This window comes from Curcuma longa, chromosome 11, assembly GCF_044706935.1.
Source record: "Curcuma longa cultivar G26 ecotype Majalengka, Jawa Barat chromosome 11, ITB_CL_G26_1.1, whole genome shotgun sequence".
Taxonomy (NCBI): domain Eukaryota; kingdom Viridiplantae; phylum Streptophyta; class Magnoliopsida; order Zingiberales; family Zingiberaceae; genus Curcuma; species Curcuma longa.
The window spans coordinates 21,349,467-21,367,455 of record NC_133871.1 but is presented as its reverse complement, the minus strand read 5'-3'; the positions used below and the strand labels follow the sequence as shown (position 1 = coordinate 21,367,455).

At 37.7% G+C, this 17,989-nt stretch overlaps 3 protein-coding genes across 9 annotated transcripts; 1 reads left to right on the top strand and 2 right to left on the bottom strand.

The window, feature by feature from the left end:
* Window positions 1-3,942: 3,942 nt before the first annotated feature.
* Window positions 3,943-4,980, bottom strand: LOC141840512 (uncharacterized). Its single transcript, XM_074728524.1, has 2 exons — window positions 4,739-4,980; window positions 3,943-4,454 (listed from the first exon to the last, which is right to left on the bottom strand). The coding sequence occupies exons 1-2, from the start codon at window positions 4,850-4,852 to the stop codon at window positions 4,149-4,151; spliced, it is 420 nt and encodes a 139-aa protein (XP_074584625.1). The 5' UTR covers window positions 4,853-4,980; the 3' UTR covers window positions 3,943-4,148.
* A 2,340-nt stretch (window positions 4,981-7,320) lies between these two features.
* LOC141837629 (uncharacterized) lies at window positions 7,321-8,668 on the bottom strand. The gene is made up of 4 exons (XM_074725002.1): window positions 8,563-8,668; window positions 7,816-7,878; window positions 7,492-7,723; window positions 7,321-7,413 (listed from the first exon to the last, which is right to left on the bottom strand). The coding sequence occupies exons 1-3, from the start codon at window positions 8,655-8,657 to the stop codon at window positions 7,525-7,527; spliced, it is 357 nt and encodes a 118-aa protein (XP_074581103.1). The 5' UTR covers window positions 8,658-8,668; the 3' UTR covers window positions 7,321-7,413; window positions 7,492-7,524.
* Window positions 8,669-10,136: 1,468 nt separating this feature from the next.
* LOC141837821 (uncharacterized) lies at window positions 10,137-17,174 on the top strand. Of its 7 annotated transcripts, none has more exons than XR_012602577.1 (3): window positions 10,137-10,351; window positions 10,446-12,769; window positions 16,911-17,174. XR_012602577.1 is itself a non-coding variant. In XM_074725191.1 (2 exons), exon 2 carries the CDS (start codon window positions 10,478-10,480, stop codon window positions 12,359-12,361), a length of 1,884 nt encoding a protein of 627 aa, XP_074581292.1. In that variant the 5' UTR covers window positions 10,137-10,351; window positions 10,446-10,477; the 3' UTR covers window positions 12,362-12,949. The 7 variants fall into 7 exon arrangements, 1 of the variants encoding a protein (XP_074581292.1); XR_012602581.1 differs by lacking the exon at window positions 16,911-17,174 and adding an exon at window positions 16,330-16,879 and having other exon boundaries at window positions 10,137-10,303; XR_012602580.1 differs by lacking the exon at window positions 16,911-17,174 and adding an exon at window positions 16,330-16,879 and having other exon boundaries at window positions 10,449-12,769.
* Window positions 17,175-17,989: the final 815 nt, after the last annotated feature.

Genomic DNA, 17,989 nt, shown 5'->3' with positions numbered 1-17,989 from the left:
ATGAAATATGGATAGAAAAAAAAGATAATACTATAAGAGTTTTCAGAGTCCAACCTAGAATAAGACTGTGGGTTAAGCCTTTTATAGCATGTTCAAGACATTTTAGTCAGATGGGATAACACCTTTATAGCAACCTGCAAAGGAGATCAGATATGACAGTCGTTTTCTTTTGGCCTTATGTGCATATCTGAGGGAGCCGGATTTGATAACCTCGTAACCGCTGTTCATTCTTGGACCGTCGCGTGTCCGTGAGAATACTCGCATTTCCCTTTATAGTCCATGTAAGATAACGATTCATAGAAGACGTGAAGGTGGAGCCTAGGATGAAGTCAGCCGAGGTGGAGTGGCCGAGACAAGACTTGAGGTCGAGATGATCGAGACAAGACGACTGAGATGGTCAAAACAAGGTTGGCCAAGACGAGACGATCGAGGCTAGCCGAGACAAGACGACTGAGATGGTCGATGAGAGGTTGGCCGAGACGAGATGACCGAGACGTCGAGACGAAACTGGCCGAGAAGAGATGACCGAAATGGTTGAGACGAGATGGCTTCAAGGGCCCAAGTGGAGGTTAGGACTGAACCCATACTGAGTCCGAAGTACGATCTGAGTCCGAGGTGATAGATATCTCACTCTGATGGTGGGATCGGGTCCGTGTTGACCCATCTTGCCATATCGGCCCGGACATTGACCTTTGTTTGATTCTTGATCTTTACGTTGGAGGGAGCCACGTCCTCTACGATGCCTGCACTATGGTGGTGGAATCGGATTCGTGTTGACCCGTCTTGCCACATCGATTCGAATCTTAACCTTCGCTTGACTCTTGACCATTACCCCGGAGAGAATCACGTCCTCTACGACACTTGCATCAGTTCTCTTTGGATGTTTGTAAGCATAGGGTTCCATGCCCTCTCGGCGTGCTGTTTTAGGATTGCACTCACTTTGTCGTGCAAAGATATCAGGGAGTACATGGCAAATGTCCCACCTGTGGAAATGAGTTGAAAAATAACTAAATCCTCGTGAAGTCTCACTTACTCGGTACAAGTATTCGACTATTTAACCTATGCTCTGGAAAGCACGCTTAGCTACACCCACAGAAACAACCTAATACATTTCCAACCAAAACACAGCACCACCAGGTTGCGTAAGGGAGGAAGATGGACGTACTGCCGCATTATGTGTGAACTCGGTTCTTGTAGGTTTAGGCAGGGAGTCGTTCCTCAGCGCGGACGCGTGTGAATGGGGAGCTTGTGACAAGTGGAAGCGGCAGTTAGAATTTTCAATTAAAGGAGGGGAATTCAATAAAAAGGTAGTAAAGCTTCTATCAATAATGAATCTCAGAAAAAATTATAAATTTATTGTACATAATTTTTTCTGTTTTATAAAAGATTATTTTTCATAAAGATGAAATTCAATAAATTAAAAAAAAATTAATACAACATAAAATATATAATAAAAATCTCCCTCGAACCAAGGCTGGGACGCGGGAGGCGGTGACTTGGAGGCGGAGGGTGAATGAGATCCGCCAACTCAAACCAAGGAGGACAATAAGGGAGGGCTATATCCCTCAGCAACAGCCAACAGCCCCCATGCGGTTGTTTGTCAGAAACTTTCTATTGAGAAAGTAGAGATGGAAGGCAAATGTTGGAATGCAAGGCAAATGCTGAATCTTCTTCTTTTGATCATACCAAGCAAAAGCCATGACCAGCTTGAGTATTCACGAGTCTATTTGGGTACGTAATAAAATAGGAGAAGGAAAAAAGTTACGTAAAAAAGGTAAAAAGTCATATGTGATTCTTCTTTCCTGTGTTAAAAAATTATTTCTTTTAACATAAAATATACGGACTTTATCCAACTAATTCTAAAATAATCGATCTTTCCTAATTCATCTACTAAATAAATTAAAATTATAACTTATACACATACAACTAATTTTTAATTTAAACTTTGATCTTCTTTTGATATATATAGATAATGTTCCTCGTTAAACTCTAAACCCTAAATCCTCGTTAAAATAGGAAGATCCTTTTAATTATCCATTTTTTATCTAATAATTTAGAGTATTATATTTTATTCTCTATAATTTACAAAATACAGATAAATTATTTTATTCTTTGCCAATACTATTATATAGAGAGTGTTGATAGCATCCACATGATTAGATAGAAGATCACTATCAATTTGACTATTTGCCTGCTGAAAATTTCAACATGCTTAGTATGCAACTCTTTTCGGTTGAATTCTCATCCCAAACTGTTTCAGAGCTCTTTTTTTTTTAAACAACTCTATTTTTAACAACCACGTTTCTAACATTCTTCAATTGATCAATTATTGTATGTGGTTATTATTTATTTTTTTATTTTACACAAATTAAGTATATAAATATTTTATTTCTAGTTTGCAAAATATAAAAAATAAAATTTTTGATTATATTTTCCATATCCATTCCCTCCTTTTCTCTTCTTCCCTCCAAATTACCCTCGTCCGGTGTACCAAGAGCCTAGGTTTTAATCGCATAAACCATAGTTTGTTTAATCAAACAGTAGGTTAGAATAAAAGCAAACTTCCAGATAATATTAAATCCAAATTTTCAACTCACCTTGTATCCAACCAAGTTCTACAAATTTTAACCCATCCTTCATTTAATAGCAAATTCAACCTAAAGTACCTCACTAGTCCCTGATAAAAATCTTAACAACAGAATGATCATGCTAAGTACACAACACCTCAGATGTAAACAGGACCTAATTTTACACAAACCTATTTATCTTTACCATCCCCCTCTCTTTTTCCACTCACTCATCCTCTGTTACAGCTTCAGGATCAACTCAATCAGAAAAGAATACCATAAACTAATCAAGCAAAGAAATAACGTCCATAAACTGGGACCAAGTAAACATGAAATAATATCATCCAGGTTGAATTTTGCTTAAGAATCTCTCTCTCTCTCTCACACACACACACACACACATTTTGTTAAACAACAAATAGCTAATAACTTACCATGGCAAATATGTTATTGTAAAGACATAAGCCACAGTTGATTACATGAAAATTGAAGTAGTAGGTAAATCAATAGCATAAAAGTTTTAACAAGAAAGCAATTTATTTGCAGAATCTTTGATAACTTGAATATCATTGACACAAAAATAAAAAATAATAAGAATAAGATTATACTTAGAATAGCTGTGTATTTAAGAAAAAGTAAAGGCACATTCATGCATTTTGCTTCAACAGTGCTAGTAAAAACTTGGACACTGTAGACCTTTTCACTATATTTGGCTATGGATGCTTTAAATGATTCTAGCCGGCACAAGACAATAAATAAGCTTGTCCATTGGCTGGCTAAAAATACTATCTACAACAAGGAGCTTTCGAATTTCTTGCTAAAGCTGAAGAACAAGGAACAGCAAAGACAATTTGCTTACTTTCAAGTTATCCAAATAGAAACAAAGGCTCACTGTTCATGATGACAAAAAACACTGTCCAGTAAAAAGTTTAATAAAATAACTATTAGTCCCTAAGCTAATTATCAGGACATAATCTTCTTGGTATATTCTTTCCCTAGCTAAGTAATATTGAGTTCAAATTTCAATCTTAAACATCTTTCAGTCCAAATTTAACTCAGAGGTCAATTATGCATGTAGACTTTTCAGGACCAGACAACCACCAGACGAAGGGCCCTCTAATCATCAATAAAATTATAATTGCAGAAACATTGCCAAACAGTTTGTTAGATGCCAAAAGAAATTAATTGGACAGCCTACCTAAAAAAATGATTCCTTTAGCATTAGGAGTACCAAATGACAGCAAGAAGCCTCTGAATAGTGTCCTTGATTGGATTGCTTCATTTCTCTGACCAGCCCTACTTTTGTAGGACCCCAATTAAGAGGGCAGAAGTTAGTGTACATCAGCTACGAATTCCACCAAGAGAAACCTAGACATCATAACAACAGGTTTCATCTCTGAAGCATTTAGCAGTGTAAAAGATGAGCAACAGCAGTGGCATCAAGTATGTTCTGTCAAGTAGCCTTCCCAATAAGCAATGGCTGCACCACCAACCCAGATGGTGCCCATGCCATGCAAAAACAGTAAAACAATATCAACTACACGAAGACTTTAGTAAAAACCTAGAATCCCAGACGGTGTTTCAGAGCCCCTCTGGGGCTCCTCCACTTTGGGGATTCTCGTTTGCACCAGAAGAATTGTCGGTGTCCTTCCTGGAGGAGCCCTTGCAGAGGTGGACTGGGTACTTGGCGGCATTGAGATCTATCTTCCTGAGGGCAGCCTCACCCAAGTCCACCCCACACATGTCTGAGAGCCTCACAAGGTAGAGCAGCACATCAGAGAGCTCCTCCCCCAGGTGTTGCTTCTCCTCCTCCCCCCAGTCTGGTAGCCCCTTGGCCACCTCACCTTTCCACTGAAAGATCTCAGACAACTCCCCCACCTCTCCCACCTGTGAAGATAACAATAACATGAAGATTAAGAATCACAGCGTAGTGATTAGGGTTTAGAACACAAAGAATCAATTTTTTTTATCCCTTTACTTCCTGCTTTCGGCTAGATAAGAGTAGCGATTCAATCTAATGATCTCGAAACTTTGTTTTCCAAGAGAACAAAAAAGGCTTATGCTATGGGCACAAAACGAAATCTTTTTTGGTCTCATCAAAATCAACTGCATGCCAAAGAACAAACGAACAAAAAAAAAAGAGAGATTTTGAGAGAGCGGGACGAGAGTACCAGAGCAAGGAGGAGGTTTCTGGGGCTGTGGAATTGCTCCCAGTCCCTCTCCCTTGCAAAATCTGCCATTTTCTTCCTCAAGCTCTCGAGGGTTACAACCTCCTTTCCTGCCATTGCTTGGGAGGAAGATAGAGCCTTCGATTGCTCGCTGCTTTCTGCACTATTCCTCCTCTTCTCGGGTCCTTTTCTAGGGTCAGCTGAGTAAAGCAAGCAGTGAATCGCGTTCTCATGTGCAGTCCCTCCCTCAGAAGGAATTTATTTTGATCGGCCGGCAGGAATGCGCACAATCATGGGGAGATGAACCGTCCCACATTTTATATTCCTTTTTCCCCCTTTTTTTTACATTTTTTATTAACTAAAATATATTTTCCACCTAAAAAAATATTTAATGGACGGTAAAATTCTTAGATTCCTAAAGCAAGCAAATTAGAAAATTAATTTACACCTAAAAAATTCATCAAAATAAAACAAATTAATTAGTAAATAAACTTTTAGATACTTTTGATAAAATATTAATATCTTTGAGTCAAAAATTTAATCATTAATATGTAGCTTGTTTTTTTGTAAAAAGTGAGACACTTATTTAAATAGTAATTTTTTAAAAAAAAAATGAAAAATCTTTTTTTGTCGTTTCAGAACTTTTGTCTCGATTAGGAACTTTAGTAGACTTTTTTATTTAAAAAATCAAAAGGTCCGCTGGCGGCTGGCTTGTGTATGAATTTTTGGAGACACCGTGGCAAACGAGTCAACATTCTATAAAACCGGGCGGGAAAACGTGTGCCTTGTAAATTCATAGATATCATTTTTTTACTATTTAATCAATTTCAGATGAAATTTCTCAGTTTGAAATTGTCACAATATCTTCACTTAATTTTCAAATTTATATTTTTATAAACTAATCTAATTAGTCTCTAAGCTTTATACATTTATATGTTAGGAATAATTTCAATCCACTATATATTCCTATTTTTATATTAATTTTAATTCAGTTTCTCATCGATCTTTGTTATCTATATATAATTTATTCACATTATAATTATTTTTACAACCGATTTCAAATTTATTTTTTCATCACTTTTCAATATCTATACTTTTAAGAAACTATAAATTATAGTTATAGAATTTAAATAATATTTAAATGAATGATATTTTATTTTATTTAGGAATCAATTTTAAAAATATATTTTTAGACAATTAATTTCTAAATTATTATACTTTTAAAACAATATAAATATCAAAACACCTAAGGTTAATTTTAATTATTAAATTAAAATCAATTCTAAAATTTTAATTTATGTATTCTAGGTTAAATTTCAAATTTTCAAATTAAAATGCTACTTAATTTTATTTATTATATTGCAATTTAATTTAGTTTACAAGATATATTAGTTATATGTTCATTTAAATTTAAATTTAGAATTCATGTTAAATTTAAAAAATAATTAGTTATTTTTATTTACCATAATTTAAATTTACCAAAGAGAGAAGCTCGATGATGAATTTAGCAGAACATGTCGTCCGCGATTTGTCCTTCCCGTTCGGTGATGTGTCCCGGTGCCATGCACCGGCATGCACGGACGTGGGATGATGACACTTTCTCTTGACGGTATCACCTTATCCAGATCCCACGCCCCTAAATCCTCGCACTGTACACTGCGACGCGAAAGCGCGGTGCAGCACAAACTCAGAGCAACTGACCAACTTCTGCTGCTGCATCTGCCCTTCGAGCTCCTTCAATGCCTCTATCATTGCTTATCACTGTTGATGTATTGTTGCAGCCACATGCGTCTCCATTTTTAACGATAGATTTAATCAATCAACCCTTATCCGAATCAATCATCGTATGGAACGGCGAATTCTAACTTTTGCTGTAAAATATTATTTGAGAACAGTCATCTGAAATAACGATATTATTTGAGAACAGTAATCATACTCCGATGAATTACTTTCTACCAAGCTGAAACTGAACTACATGTATTTAAGGTTTTCTCAAGGCAGATGCTGCCCCCATAACCACAGATCATACTCCAACTGATGCACCAATTGCAGCAGCTGTGACACAGATTTCTTTTCTCTGAGAGTCTTTCTTTGCTTGGAGAGGCTGCTCCTGCTCTCTTGCCAACTCCAATGACAAGCTCTCCTTGAGTTCCTGCATTCCAATCGAGTAGATAGAACAAGGAACTTTCGCATAATTCAAGTAGCTAATCAGTAATCAAGCAGGTAAAACGCTGCAATCAGTCAACACAATTTTCTAATGCTGCCTAGTTTTTTTTAGAGGGGCGGTAAAAAATACAGCTCAGCGGAAGTATTCCACTATTCTTCTACTACAGTTGAATGACAGAACATACACTCTCAAAGCAGCATTACCAACAGGTGGTTGAGAGAACGTTATACATTTCACAGGAACGTTCACGTGCTCTTTAGCCAGAGAAGATGTTGCTAGAACTCTCAAAATTGCAAGCGTAGACAGCACAGCTACCTGGCATCATAAAGAGATCGAGCCATCAGAAGATAAGAAGCTCATATTAGTATACAAGACAATATAAGTAGGGTATAATAAATATCACTTACAGCTCCACCAAGTGAATGCCCACAAACAAGCTTATGTTTTTTTTTTTCTGAGCAAGTTTATACAACTCCAGAGCTGGAATTCCTTTAGCACGCACCAAGAAACCCTGTAAAATAATTAAGGGCGTGTTACCTTAACAGTGAGTTTCAGACAAACTTCAATTTGGAGCAATTGAAGGGATTACTTTCTATGTTAACAATACTCCAAAGTAAATTTATCAGCAACTCACCCTATGTGCAGCAGGCTTTGGAGTTTCTCTCCATTGCTTCCGTTTTGCTTGAATTGGCTTTCCAAGGTTTTCATCAATCTTCATTTCCTTGCCAGCATGATCAGATTCGATATCACTCAAATCATCCATAGTATTATCCTCATGGAATATGGCTCCCTGAAGTACATTTGCATCAGTTATGTCATCTCTAAAAGAGTGATGAAAGATCAGTAACTTTGTAAGTTTTTTTATTATTACTTTGAAAATTCAGGAATTCCATAATCTTATTGTTGTGCTTACTTGTATTGTTTTGTGCCAATGAATGAAGCATAAATAGTATCCCCTGCCTCAGCTAATAGGTAGCTAACAGACAGAATAAGAACATATAAATAATCAAACAAAACATAAATCTCTTTTCACAAACTTGACTGGTTGACAACTTACCCAAATGACTAAGCTTAGGAAAGGAACCAATTTACATTAATAATACTCCCCTCCTGTGTGGTTGGTGAACTTAATTAAACTAACCCAAAACCCAACGGTGCATTCATTCAAACCCACTTGTACAACTGTCACAAACATGTAGATGCAGTCAAAGACAATGAAAATAAAAGGCTCAATTAAAGAACCAACAAGGGCCTGAATCTGAAGTAGAAATATCAACTACTGTGCTTGTGTTTTATGTTCTTTTTTCAATTACAGAATAGGAATACATTGGATCTGAGTGTTCACTGATAAGTGTTAGGTCAGTAGCAGTTAAAGATGTTTGAAATTTAACAAAAAATAGGAAATAAGAAAAAGCAACAAGATGATGGTTTCTTTTACAACCCAAAGCATGCAAACTCGTTGCATATAAAACAAACTAATATACTTTTAATACTAGTATAGCTCACAAAATACAAGTCTATGAAAAGAGTATGAGAAGATAATAATATCAACAAAAATTACATAATAATCCATTCAGTTTGGTTACTTGGATTAAGTAACAAACTATGAAATTGAAACTAGAAATAGAATTTTTTTGATATGTGATAAATGAAAGCGTACCTATGGGGCACATGGTCCAAAGAGGATTGAACTTGCTCAATAGAAACAACTTGTCCTCCAAAATCAGATTTAAATTTGTTTATGTACCACATCATATCAAAAGCACGACTCTGTCAGTTTAAAAATGTCGTAAATGATCAAAGTAGACTCAATGAGTTGAAATTCAACATGATAATGTTCATTACTTATATACTAATTAAGTGCAAGAAACTTAATTCTATGGTCTTGTTTCACTTGAAAAGATAATAAATTTAAAGGATGAATACATAAAAAGACAAAAAGGTGGAGGAGAAGGATGAAAAGAAAATTATCCTTTCAGTTGTCTATTTAAATGGATGTAAATGAGGACGAATCACTTTTGTCTAATCAACAAGTTTTAATTAGTTTTCCATTTGATTTTAGGTGGATGAGTTAAGGCCAGATGGTTAAGTTTTATCTCTTTAAATGTCCATGTTCCCTCTTTTCTGACAAAGGAAACAAAAGATCCTTTAATTTATCTCTTCAAGGAAACAGACCCTAACACTTTTAGCTAGCTGTAGTGTTTTCAATATGGTTATATCATTTGAGGACGCTCTACCATGTCTTGCTCTTAGTCTTTTATTGCAACAACAATCTAGTCTCATCTTGTGATTCATTAACAAATATAAAGTCTTATATTAAAGCAAGATGTCTATTTTCTGAATCAAAAAATAATAATACAAAGGCAAAAAACGGCTAGATCATTTGCAACTTTATCTACTTCATACCCACGTGATTGTCAAAGCTCTTTTAACCAATTCATCATGTGAAGGGACGTTTGAAATACGGCTAAAAGCTAGAATTATCACATACCACCATACACAGTGAACTATCACATTTCAGCTCGAGTTGAAGATCAATCTGATTGTCCAAGAAAGATGTAACACTTTGCTATGCTAATCCGCTGTCTATTATGTCTAGTTCCAGGTTCCAACTACTAGCGTGTGACTCGTGTCACCTCTACAATAAAAGCATGAAGAAAAACAGATTTAACGTTGGGAACAGGTATTATGAGCTTCTTTCCATTCCCTAACGCCCTTGCTCATACCTGTGATACAGACACCGGCAGTGCAAAACCTTTTGAAGAACATAAATAAGCAAGGCAAAGAAGGCGCATAGCAGAAACAGATATAATCAACCTTATATACGCACTCGGAGAGGACCATAGAGCAGAGGATCTCTTGAAGATCGGCGATGGATTCTGCTTTGACGGCGTGACAGAAGTCGTTGAGTTTCCGCAGATGCCACTTGAGCGCTCCTCGGAGGGCCCTCTCCTGATTCTTCCGATCGCTCTGGCCTTTCCATGGAGACCGTCGCCACTGCTGCTGCGTGGGGCGCGGCCACGAGATCCCCACCCTCGTAGTCTGTTCTTTGATCCAAGATTCCACCCGCGTGCGCAGCGGTCCCATTAGAGCTACTGGAACTAAAAGTGGGGTTTACAGTTGCACACTTCGGTTGATCCATAGGTAGGTTCAAAACCCTACTGGAACTACGGATCCAAAGATTTGGTATTCGAAACGAGGAAGTCATGACCGTAGATCAGCCCGGCCCAAGTTTGGCCCTTCTAACCATCGCCTAAATCATGGCGTTCCCAAACCTCGTCTCCTCTGCCCTGGGGCTTTCTCGCCGCTAGTCTTGCGCGTTCCGTTTCCTCGCCCTTCGCCGGCCTCCTCACTTCCGGTGGTCTCTGCGTTATGATGGCGCAACTCATCGGCCTGAGATGGTAAAAGCGAAGGAAAATAAAATTTACGCTTACCTTTTCCCCTCCGTGGTATATTTTTTCTCAGTTCTTTTTATAGAGGTTTCATTGTTATTAGGGTTCCGGACATGATCCCTTTCTATGAATTTTCACACCTTTGACATAGGAGGCTGATGCCTTGCAATTGCATCGACGAAAATGTTGATCAAGGCTTTCGTGCATCTCAAGAGGCGCATCTATCCCGTAGTCTCTCCCGTGTTTACATTAATGAGAACCACATCCGCCATCGTCATCTCCTCCAGAATTCCAGCATCTTTCGCAGTGGAGGCTGTGCCGACGGTGCCTTATACTACTGGAGTAGAAGGGCGTGTAGACTACGACGGCGATCGCGGCAACGGAAGGCGGTGCCGGCAAGTAACGGAGTCAGCGGAAAGGGTGTGCGAGATAATCATCACACGTCCAAGGTGGGAAAGCTCGCTTCTTTCCCGTTTCTCTCCGTCGGTGTTGTTCCACCCCACCTGCGTCTGCCAAGTCCTCCGGTTACTCTCCTCTAAAAATCCCATGCTTTCTCTTCGTTACCTTCTTTGGCTCTCCTCCCATCCTGATGCTCCACCCGCTGACCCAGAGGCCTCGGCCTCTCTCCTCTTTGCCCTTGCTGACGTGAGGGCGTGGAAGGCTGCGCTGCTTGCCATTCGCACGATGAAATGCCAACCTGACGCACGCGCACTTGAATCTTTCCTTCTCCGTCTCATTGTCAACGAACGTTGCGGAAGGGATGTGATGGTGGAGGCAATTGCCCTTGTCAACACCAATCTTACCTATTATTCTGTGCCCCTCTCTATTTGGAACACTTCCCTGTCTTCTTGCCTCCGGTCCAAGAGGACTGACCTTGTGTGGCGCTCATATGAGTCGATGATGCAAGCAGGAGTTGCAGGTGATGCTTCCACTGCTGGCTACTTAATCCAGGCTTTCTGCATAGAGAATAAGCTGGATGATGCCTACAGACTCCTACGGGAGGTATCTATGAAAGGTCTAATACCTGATGTGATCTCAATCACCAAGTTGATCGCTGAGTTCAGCAAAGATGGTAACTTTGGCAACGTTTCCGAGCTCCTGCACCTGATGATAGCAGGTGGCTGCATGCCTGACATCTTTACTTATCAGTCCATCATTCAGGGATTGTGTGAAAATGGGAAGGTGCATGATGGTTTCCACATTTTTAATAATCTCAAGTTGAGGGGATATGATCCTGATCTGGTTACTTACACAACAATGATCGATGGTTTATGCAAGACGGGCAAGATGGTTGTTGCATGGAACCTGTGGTTAGAAATGATAGGGAAGGGACTCAAGCCAAATGCTTATGCATATAATGTCATCATTAATGGATATTGCAAGGCAAGAGATCTCAGTAGGGCTCAGAATTTGTATAATGAGATGGGCTCAGCTGGGTTAAGTGAAAGCATAATGAGCTGTAACACCATGATTTCCGGATTGTGCCTGGAGGGGAGGATGGAAGAAGCACTTAACATGTTTGAGGAAATGCCAAATAAAGGAATTGAACCTGATGTCATTACCTATAACACACTCATTCAAGGTTTCTGCAATGAGGGGAATACGACAGAAGCCAACAAACTATACAAGAAACTGTTTTCAATGGGTCTGAAGCCCTCTGTTTCCACATACACACCGTTGATATGGACTCTTTGCAAAGAAGGCAATGTACTTGATGCAGTGGAGCTGATCAAATGCATGAAAGAAAAGAATTTGGAGCCTTTAGTTTGCACAAATGATTTTGTCGTTGATGGGTTCTGCGAGGTTGGCAAGGTTGAAGAAGCCATGTCTTGGTTGGTAAACATGTTGGAGAATAACCTCAAACCAAAGAAAGGGACAATTAACAAACTTTTGGTGTGCCTTACTAAGAATCATATAGTGGATGATGCACTGTTGGTACTGAATAATTTGTTTAAATTAGGTTACAGTCTCGATATACATATATGCTATTTACTGATTGATCAACTATGCCGAGATACACGGACACAATCAACATTGCAGGTTGAGGAAATATTGTTGAACAAATAGTTATTGATTTCGGGATGTTGCTGCTCCTATTGAGGATGATGACGATTCTCTAGAATAGATTTTATCTCTATGCCATTGGGGTTGACAGAGTTATAGGTGGCAGATTGCTATTGTTTTTGGTAAATATGTGTTCATTCATTTATATGCAAAGGCCATTCATGTTGAAACTTGTTGACATAACAAGGTAGATCGATTGAACAACAATATGATTAGCACTGATGCAAGGAGTCTACTGCCACACTTCTTTTGTTTGTTGCAAGAAAAACTACATTATTCATTTATGACCCAGACCAACATCAATGCGTCTAAGGGGAGGCTTGGTAACTGTTTGCTTATTTATTTAATGATGGAAGGCAACTTGGTTGGATTATTGAAGGATCCAAGAAACAGAAGACCCAGCTTAAAATGGTACGTAGATGTGGTCTTCTCCTTTATTATTAGTGCTAAATAAGATGCTTCTCAAATAGGATTGTACGCTCAGCATTGTACTTCCCTACAATTACATCCATAATTATTTTAAAAGAGTTCAAGGCATTGCTTTGCCTATCAAGAGAAAAAATCATTGTGTTAACAAAATATACCTGGAAATATTCCCGTAGCAAAATTTTCTTGTCAAGTCATCTTCCTTTTCTTGAATAGTTGTGGGTAAAGTAACGGACTTGGTAGTTCTTCAACATCTGGTATTGGACTGATCCACCAAAACCTGTGCGTGCTGCCGTTTTTTATGCTTAAAGAATAGCTGTATTTTTGTTTTCTTTTTCCAATTACAGTCTGGTTTAGCCAGATATGCATATAATAGACTTACTTGAACCCAGAAATATTCATACAAAAATCATTGCTAGCACGTTTCTAGTAAATAATAAAGATCATTAAGTTAAAGTAAAACTAAAGTGAGATGTATGAAATATATTCTTCAGTAATAAATAAGGAGTCAAGATGATAATTAATGTGATTTCATGTGAATTTTAGATATTTTGGATCAATTATTTAACAAAAAGGAGATATTGTTATAGCATTACATAGGATTAATAGGAGAAAAAGTTGGTAGCTAAAGTAGAAAGGAATTTTTCAAGATTTATGAGATATACACTTCTCAGGATAACAAATTTTTTTATAAGATTGTTACAACTCATTATACTTTGTGAATCAGAGTATGTGCAATGAAAAATAAAGTTAATGTTGCAAATTGAGAATCTTAAGATGGATGTTATGTTACTTGGTAGGATAAAGTAAAAATTACTATGTAAAAGTAATTAAGTGTAAGTTTGATATATTATAAAATGAGAAAAAAGTAGAGATAATTTGGTCATGTTCAAAGGTAGTCAATAGATTTTATAGTTTGACGAGTTGAGTCGATTAAAACTAAAAGAATGAAGGATAGAGAGACTAAAGAAAATTATAGTGATGCTTTAATTGATGTGAAGATATGACATTGTGTAGGGATCAATGAATGATAGAATCTGCATAATCAACCCTAAATAGCTGAGATGTTGTCCACTTGTACTTGGTAAAATGGATAGAGTATTATTAAAATGATTTGAATTGTTTCAAAGACCCAGTTGCCTTTGAGTTCTCATTTAGTCTTGGTTGACGATTAATGGGAGATCCAAATATTTGGCCAGAGCAAAGAGCCTAGGAGGAGAAACGCCTTTTAGAAGAGTCTTTTAGGAGTTCCTTCATGCGAGAGCTGATAAAAGGTTTTAATGGCGGTCATCACATAGGGTTGTGAATGAGCCAAGCTGAACCAAATTTTGTGTTATTCAAACTTGTATGATAAGGTAACTGAGCCAAGCTGAATCAAGTCTAACACGAATCGAGTTGCTGAAATGGTTGTTTAAGCTTTGTTTCTTTTTTTGAGCTCTGAGCATTTATATGTTATTGAGCTCCTAAAATGAACCAAGGATGAGAGTCAAAGAACTGCTAAGTGAAGAAGATTTGAGCCATGGGAGAGGACCCCCATCGTGGAAAGGATTTAGAAGGCTAGACTTAACCAATTTAGTGCCTCTAATTATCCCCCCATATGATGGGTTCCTTGGTCCTGAGAGTGCGTGGAGAATTTTCAAGCCCAAATGTCGCTTTATAATTTAGAGGCATTACTATGTCTTGCCTTCTCCACAACCTTAAAAGGGATCAGATCTACAATGCACATACTAAATTTAGAGATATGTGGCTAATTTCTCTCAACTCAACTGAAGGTTTAGAAAACATTTCAAAAGGTGTTAGAGACCAAAGAAGTGCACACAAAAGCTCGTTAACATTAGGCAACATGAAGGTGAGTCTCTAGGAAACTTGGCTCAAAAATTTAATATCGAAGCAAGGACCACATGACTATACAACTTTTTTGACAGTCATCTTGGCATGGATTAAGGCTTAGCATTCACCTTCGAAGTGTATCACAAATATACTAAACATTAAGTGCGGTTTAACTATTTTGATAGAGTCAAATATGTCAGAGATAAAAGAAGAATAGCTATAACTGACAAAGCAACCCAATAATGAACCAAAAAGATGGAAGTTATAGTTTGCCCTTACCAGTGTGGTGCAGTGGTAAAACACTCAGAGGAACAACTAAGAGGATCAGAGTTTGAATTTCATTAGAGATGAATATTCTGAAGGTTGGCTTTTGAATGAGCATTCATTAAGGATAAATATTCTGGAGGTCGGCTTTTGAGTGAACATAAATTATGATTCAGATTTATCCGATAGACGAATCAGAGGAAGGCCATATGCCTAATATAAAAAAAAAAAAAAGATGAAAGCTTAAACCGATGTATGAGAGGCTCATGTGCTCGGCCTAAGTCGTATTTGTCTCAAAGCTCAAGTAACTTTTCATCCTGAGCTGAGGGAGCACTTTCTTAATAATAAAAAATAGAAACATCTTTCTGAGGTTGGCACCCTTGAACCCCCTAAAACAAAGATGCCTGTAAGTGTTGTTAGTATTATCAATCACAACCATGACACTAAGGAATGGATAGAAGAAATTGAGAAACTTATCTAGCAGGGACACCTAAAGATATGTATTAGCAAGTCATGAGAATTAGAGTTGTTGCTAAAGAGTGCAACACCCTCGATGCTTTTGATCAATATCATCATGGAAGGTCAACTTCCACAGGAGACCCCTTGATTGATCATTGATGTTGATTTATGTTTGACATGGAGGCTACTCCGATGGAGAGAAATAATTGAGGATCAAGGACAATCCTTTTTTTATGTTTCTTGAGATTTACATTGAGGGGTCAACAAAATGAATAAATTTGAATAATTTGTTAAATTAAATGAACAAACTTGAGTACATATGTGTTTAATTTGTTAATGTTCGTGAATAACATTTGTGAACAACATTCGTGAATAATATTCATGAGCCATGTTCATCAATCAAATTCTTATCAATATGTTAAATAAATAAAAAAAATTTCAAAATCAACACACAAGTTTATATTATCAAGCTCAATAACCAACTAAACAAGTTTAAAATATAAAAATTTTAAATAATCAAACAACCTTGAATTGAGAGCTCGATAATATTTAAACGAACAAAACTCAAGTCAAACTTGAATTAAACTTAAGTTCATAAAAAAGAAATCAAATCAAACTTAAATAATTATTTCAACAATTTGATTCATTTTATGTTCAGCTTGGCTTAGCTATGTTATTCTATCAAATAAGTTTGAACACCACAAAATTTGGCCAACTCGACTTAGCTCGTTTACAATCCTTGATATACTCCACCATCATCTTTCTTCTATTTGGAGCATAACATTTTCCTGAATGGTATTTTGTTCTATGGCATTAATATCCACGATGAAGTTCTTACATTTGATGGGCACTGCGACCAACCTATAGATTTAAATATTCTTATGGTGGAATGAAGTAACTATATGTTTTTGCATCATTAGCATTACACTTTATGTTTCTTAAGCTTTATATTGTCATGGATCTTAATGTGTGTGTTTTCTAATGTTTCTTAGTTTGGTGATAGGAGGTTGGGAATGTGAACAGTAGAAGGATATGCCTCAATCATCAACGTCCATTTAACTTGTTCCAATGGTATTTAATGATTAACCCCCGGGATGCATAGAGTTGTATCTTTGGGGCCCTTCACTGTTTCCATGTTCTGTTTGACCTCTCCGGTGTCTCTTATATTCCAATTGATCTTCTCAAGAAATGAGATTTCTCTTAAAATATTTTTGTTAATATTTTTTAAAGTAAAATTCCGCATGCAGTTTTATTGGTAGCAGCTTAGCTTTCATGCTTGGTTTGGATCTGTCACACCTTTTAAGCCTGTGTCGCATAGTATGTGATGTACTCTGATTTGTCTGGACAGAATAATTATGAGCAGGCACTAATACAACATTATTGGTAGTAAACAATGTGGCATTGACAAAATCTCTTCCTTTATGATTGAGCAAGAAAAAATCATTGATGTAGGAACTAGGAATAGCTTGTGCTCTGTAGCTTCCTTTCTCATGGGTAAAACAGCTTTACTTGCATCTTTTTAACAGTTGTTGAAAAAGCTTGACATTCGTCTTTGACCTCAAATAATGTGCAGCATGCTGGAGACGGCTTTGTGGTAGGCAGATGCAACAAGGTAACATCTTAGATCGATACTGTTTTTGCAAGATCAAGACTGAAGCTTTCTTCTACTAATTAATCGTGCAACTCAAAAAGAATTATGTCGAAATACTGTATATGTGCTGATATGTAGACACATGATGTAGCATCTCAATTTAATTCCACGTGGATTGATTTCATATGGAACTAAACTAGGATATTGTAATGGTTGATGTTCTCAGCCGTACGCAATCCTTAACGAAGTGCCTTGAGCAGTTGGAAATTTATGCGTTTCTTGTAGCTGTAACTTCTCTGAACACCCACCGGGGTATAAGAACGCTGCCCATGGCAACATACAGATCAATAGTTCGTCCCCTTCCCAAATGCCAACCTTTGCAAATGTTGCAGCTCATTGATTAAAAAAAAAGAGAAGTAGACGCCATGTGAAGTGATGGAGACAGACACTGTTCCCCTCCCAAGAATTCCCTCAATATTATAGTTTCCCAATGCCAGTCCCCTACGCTTTCCACGTTCCACGACACGGTTTGGAGTGTAATCTTGACATCAATAGGTGGAAGCAGAGTGTGTGCCAGGTAGGTGGAAGCAGCAGGGTGGAATTAAGAACAATAATCCCACAAGAAATCAAATGCAACAGCACACATGGGTGGTTCTGTTTAGGCCTGTTTTACCTCGGCACTTCTTGGTTGGTCAACGTTGCTCCAGTTGCACACACATGGACAGGCACATGCAGGGTGGAATTAAGAACAATAATCCCACATGGTGATCGTAGCAAATCCAATTATACCTTCACTAATCGCGCACCTTGATGTTCTTTGAAAAATCATCAAGATCACAGGACGTTGGCATGGCGTAGGCGCCCTGAAAGTGTATGATCCTTTGCATCTGCGAGAAGAAAAACATAAATACACGGGCGCTGCGCGTACAAGTTCCAGTATAGCTTCGGCAGAGGGACCACAGTCCAAAGCAGCGCCCTGCGCACCACGGCGGAAGCGGCATGGAGACGCCATGTGCCCGCCGCAGTGCATTGACCGTTCTAAAAGACAGCGCCAGAAAGAT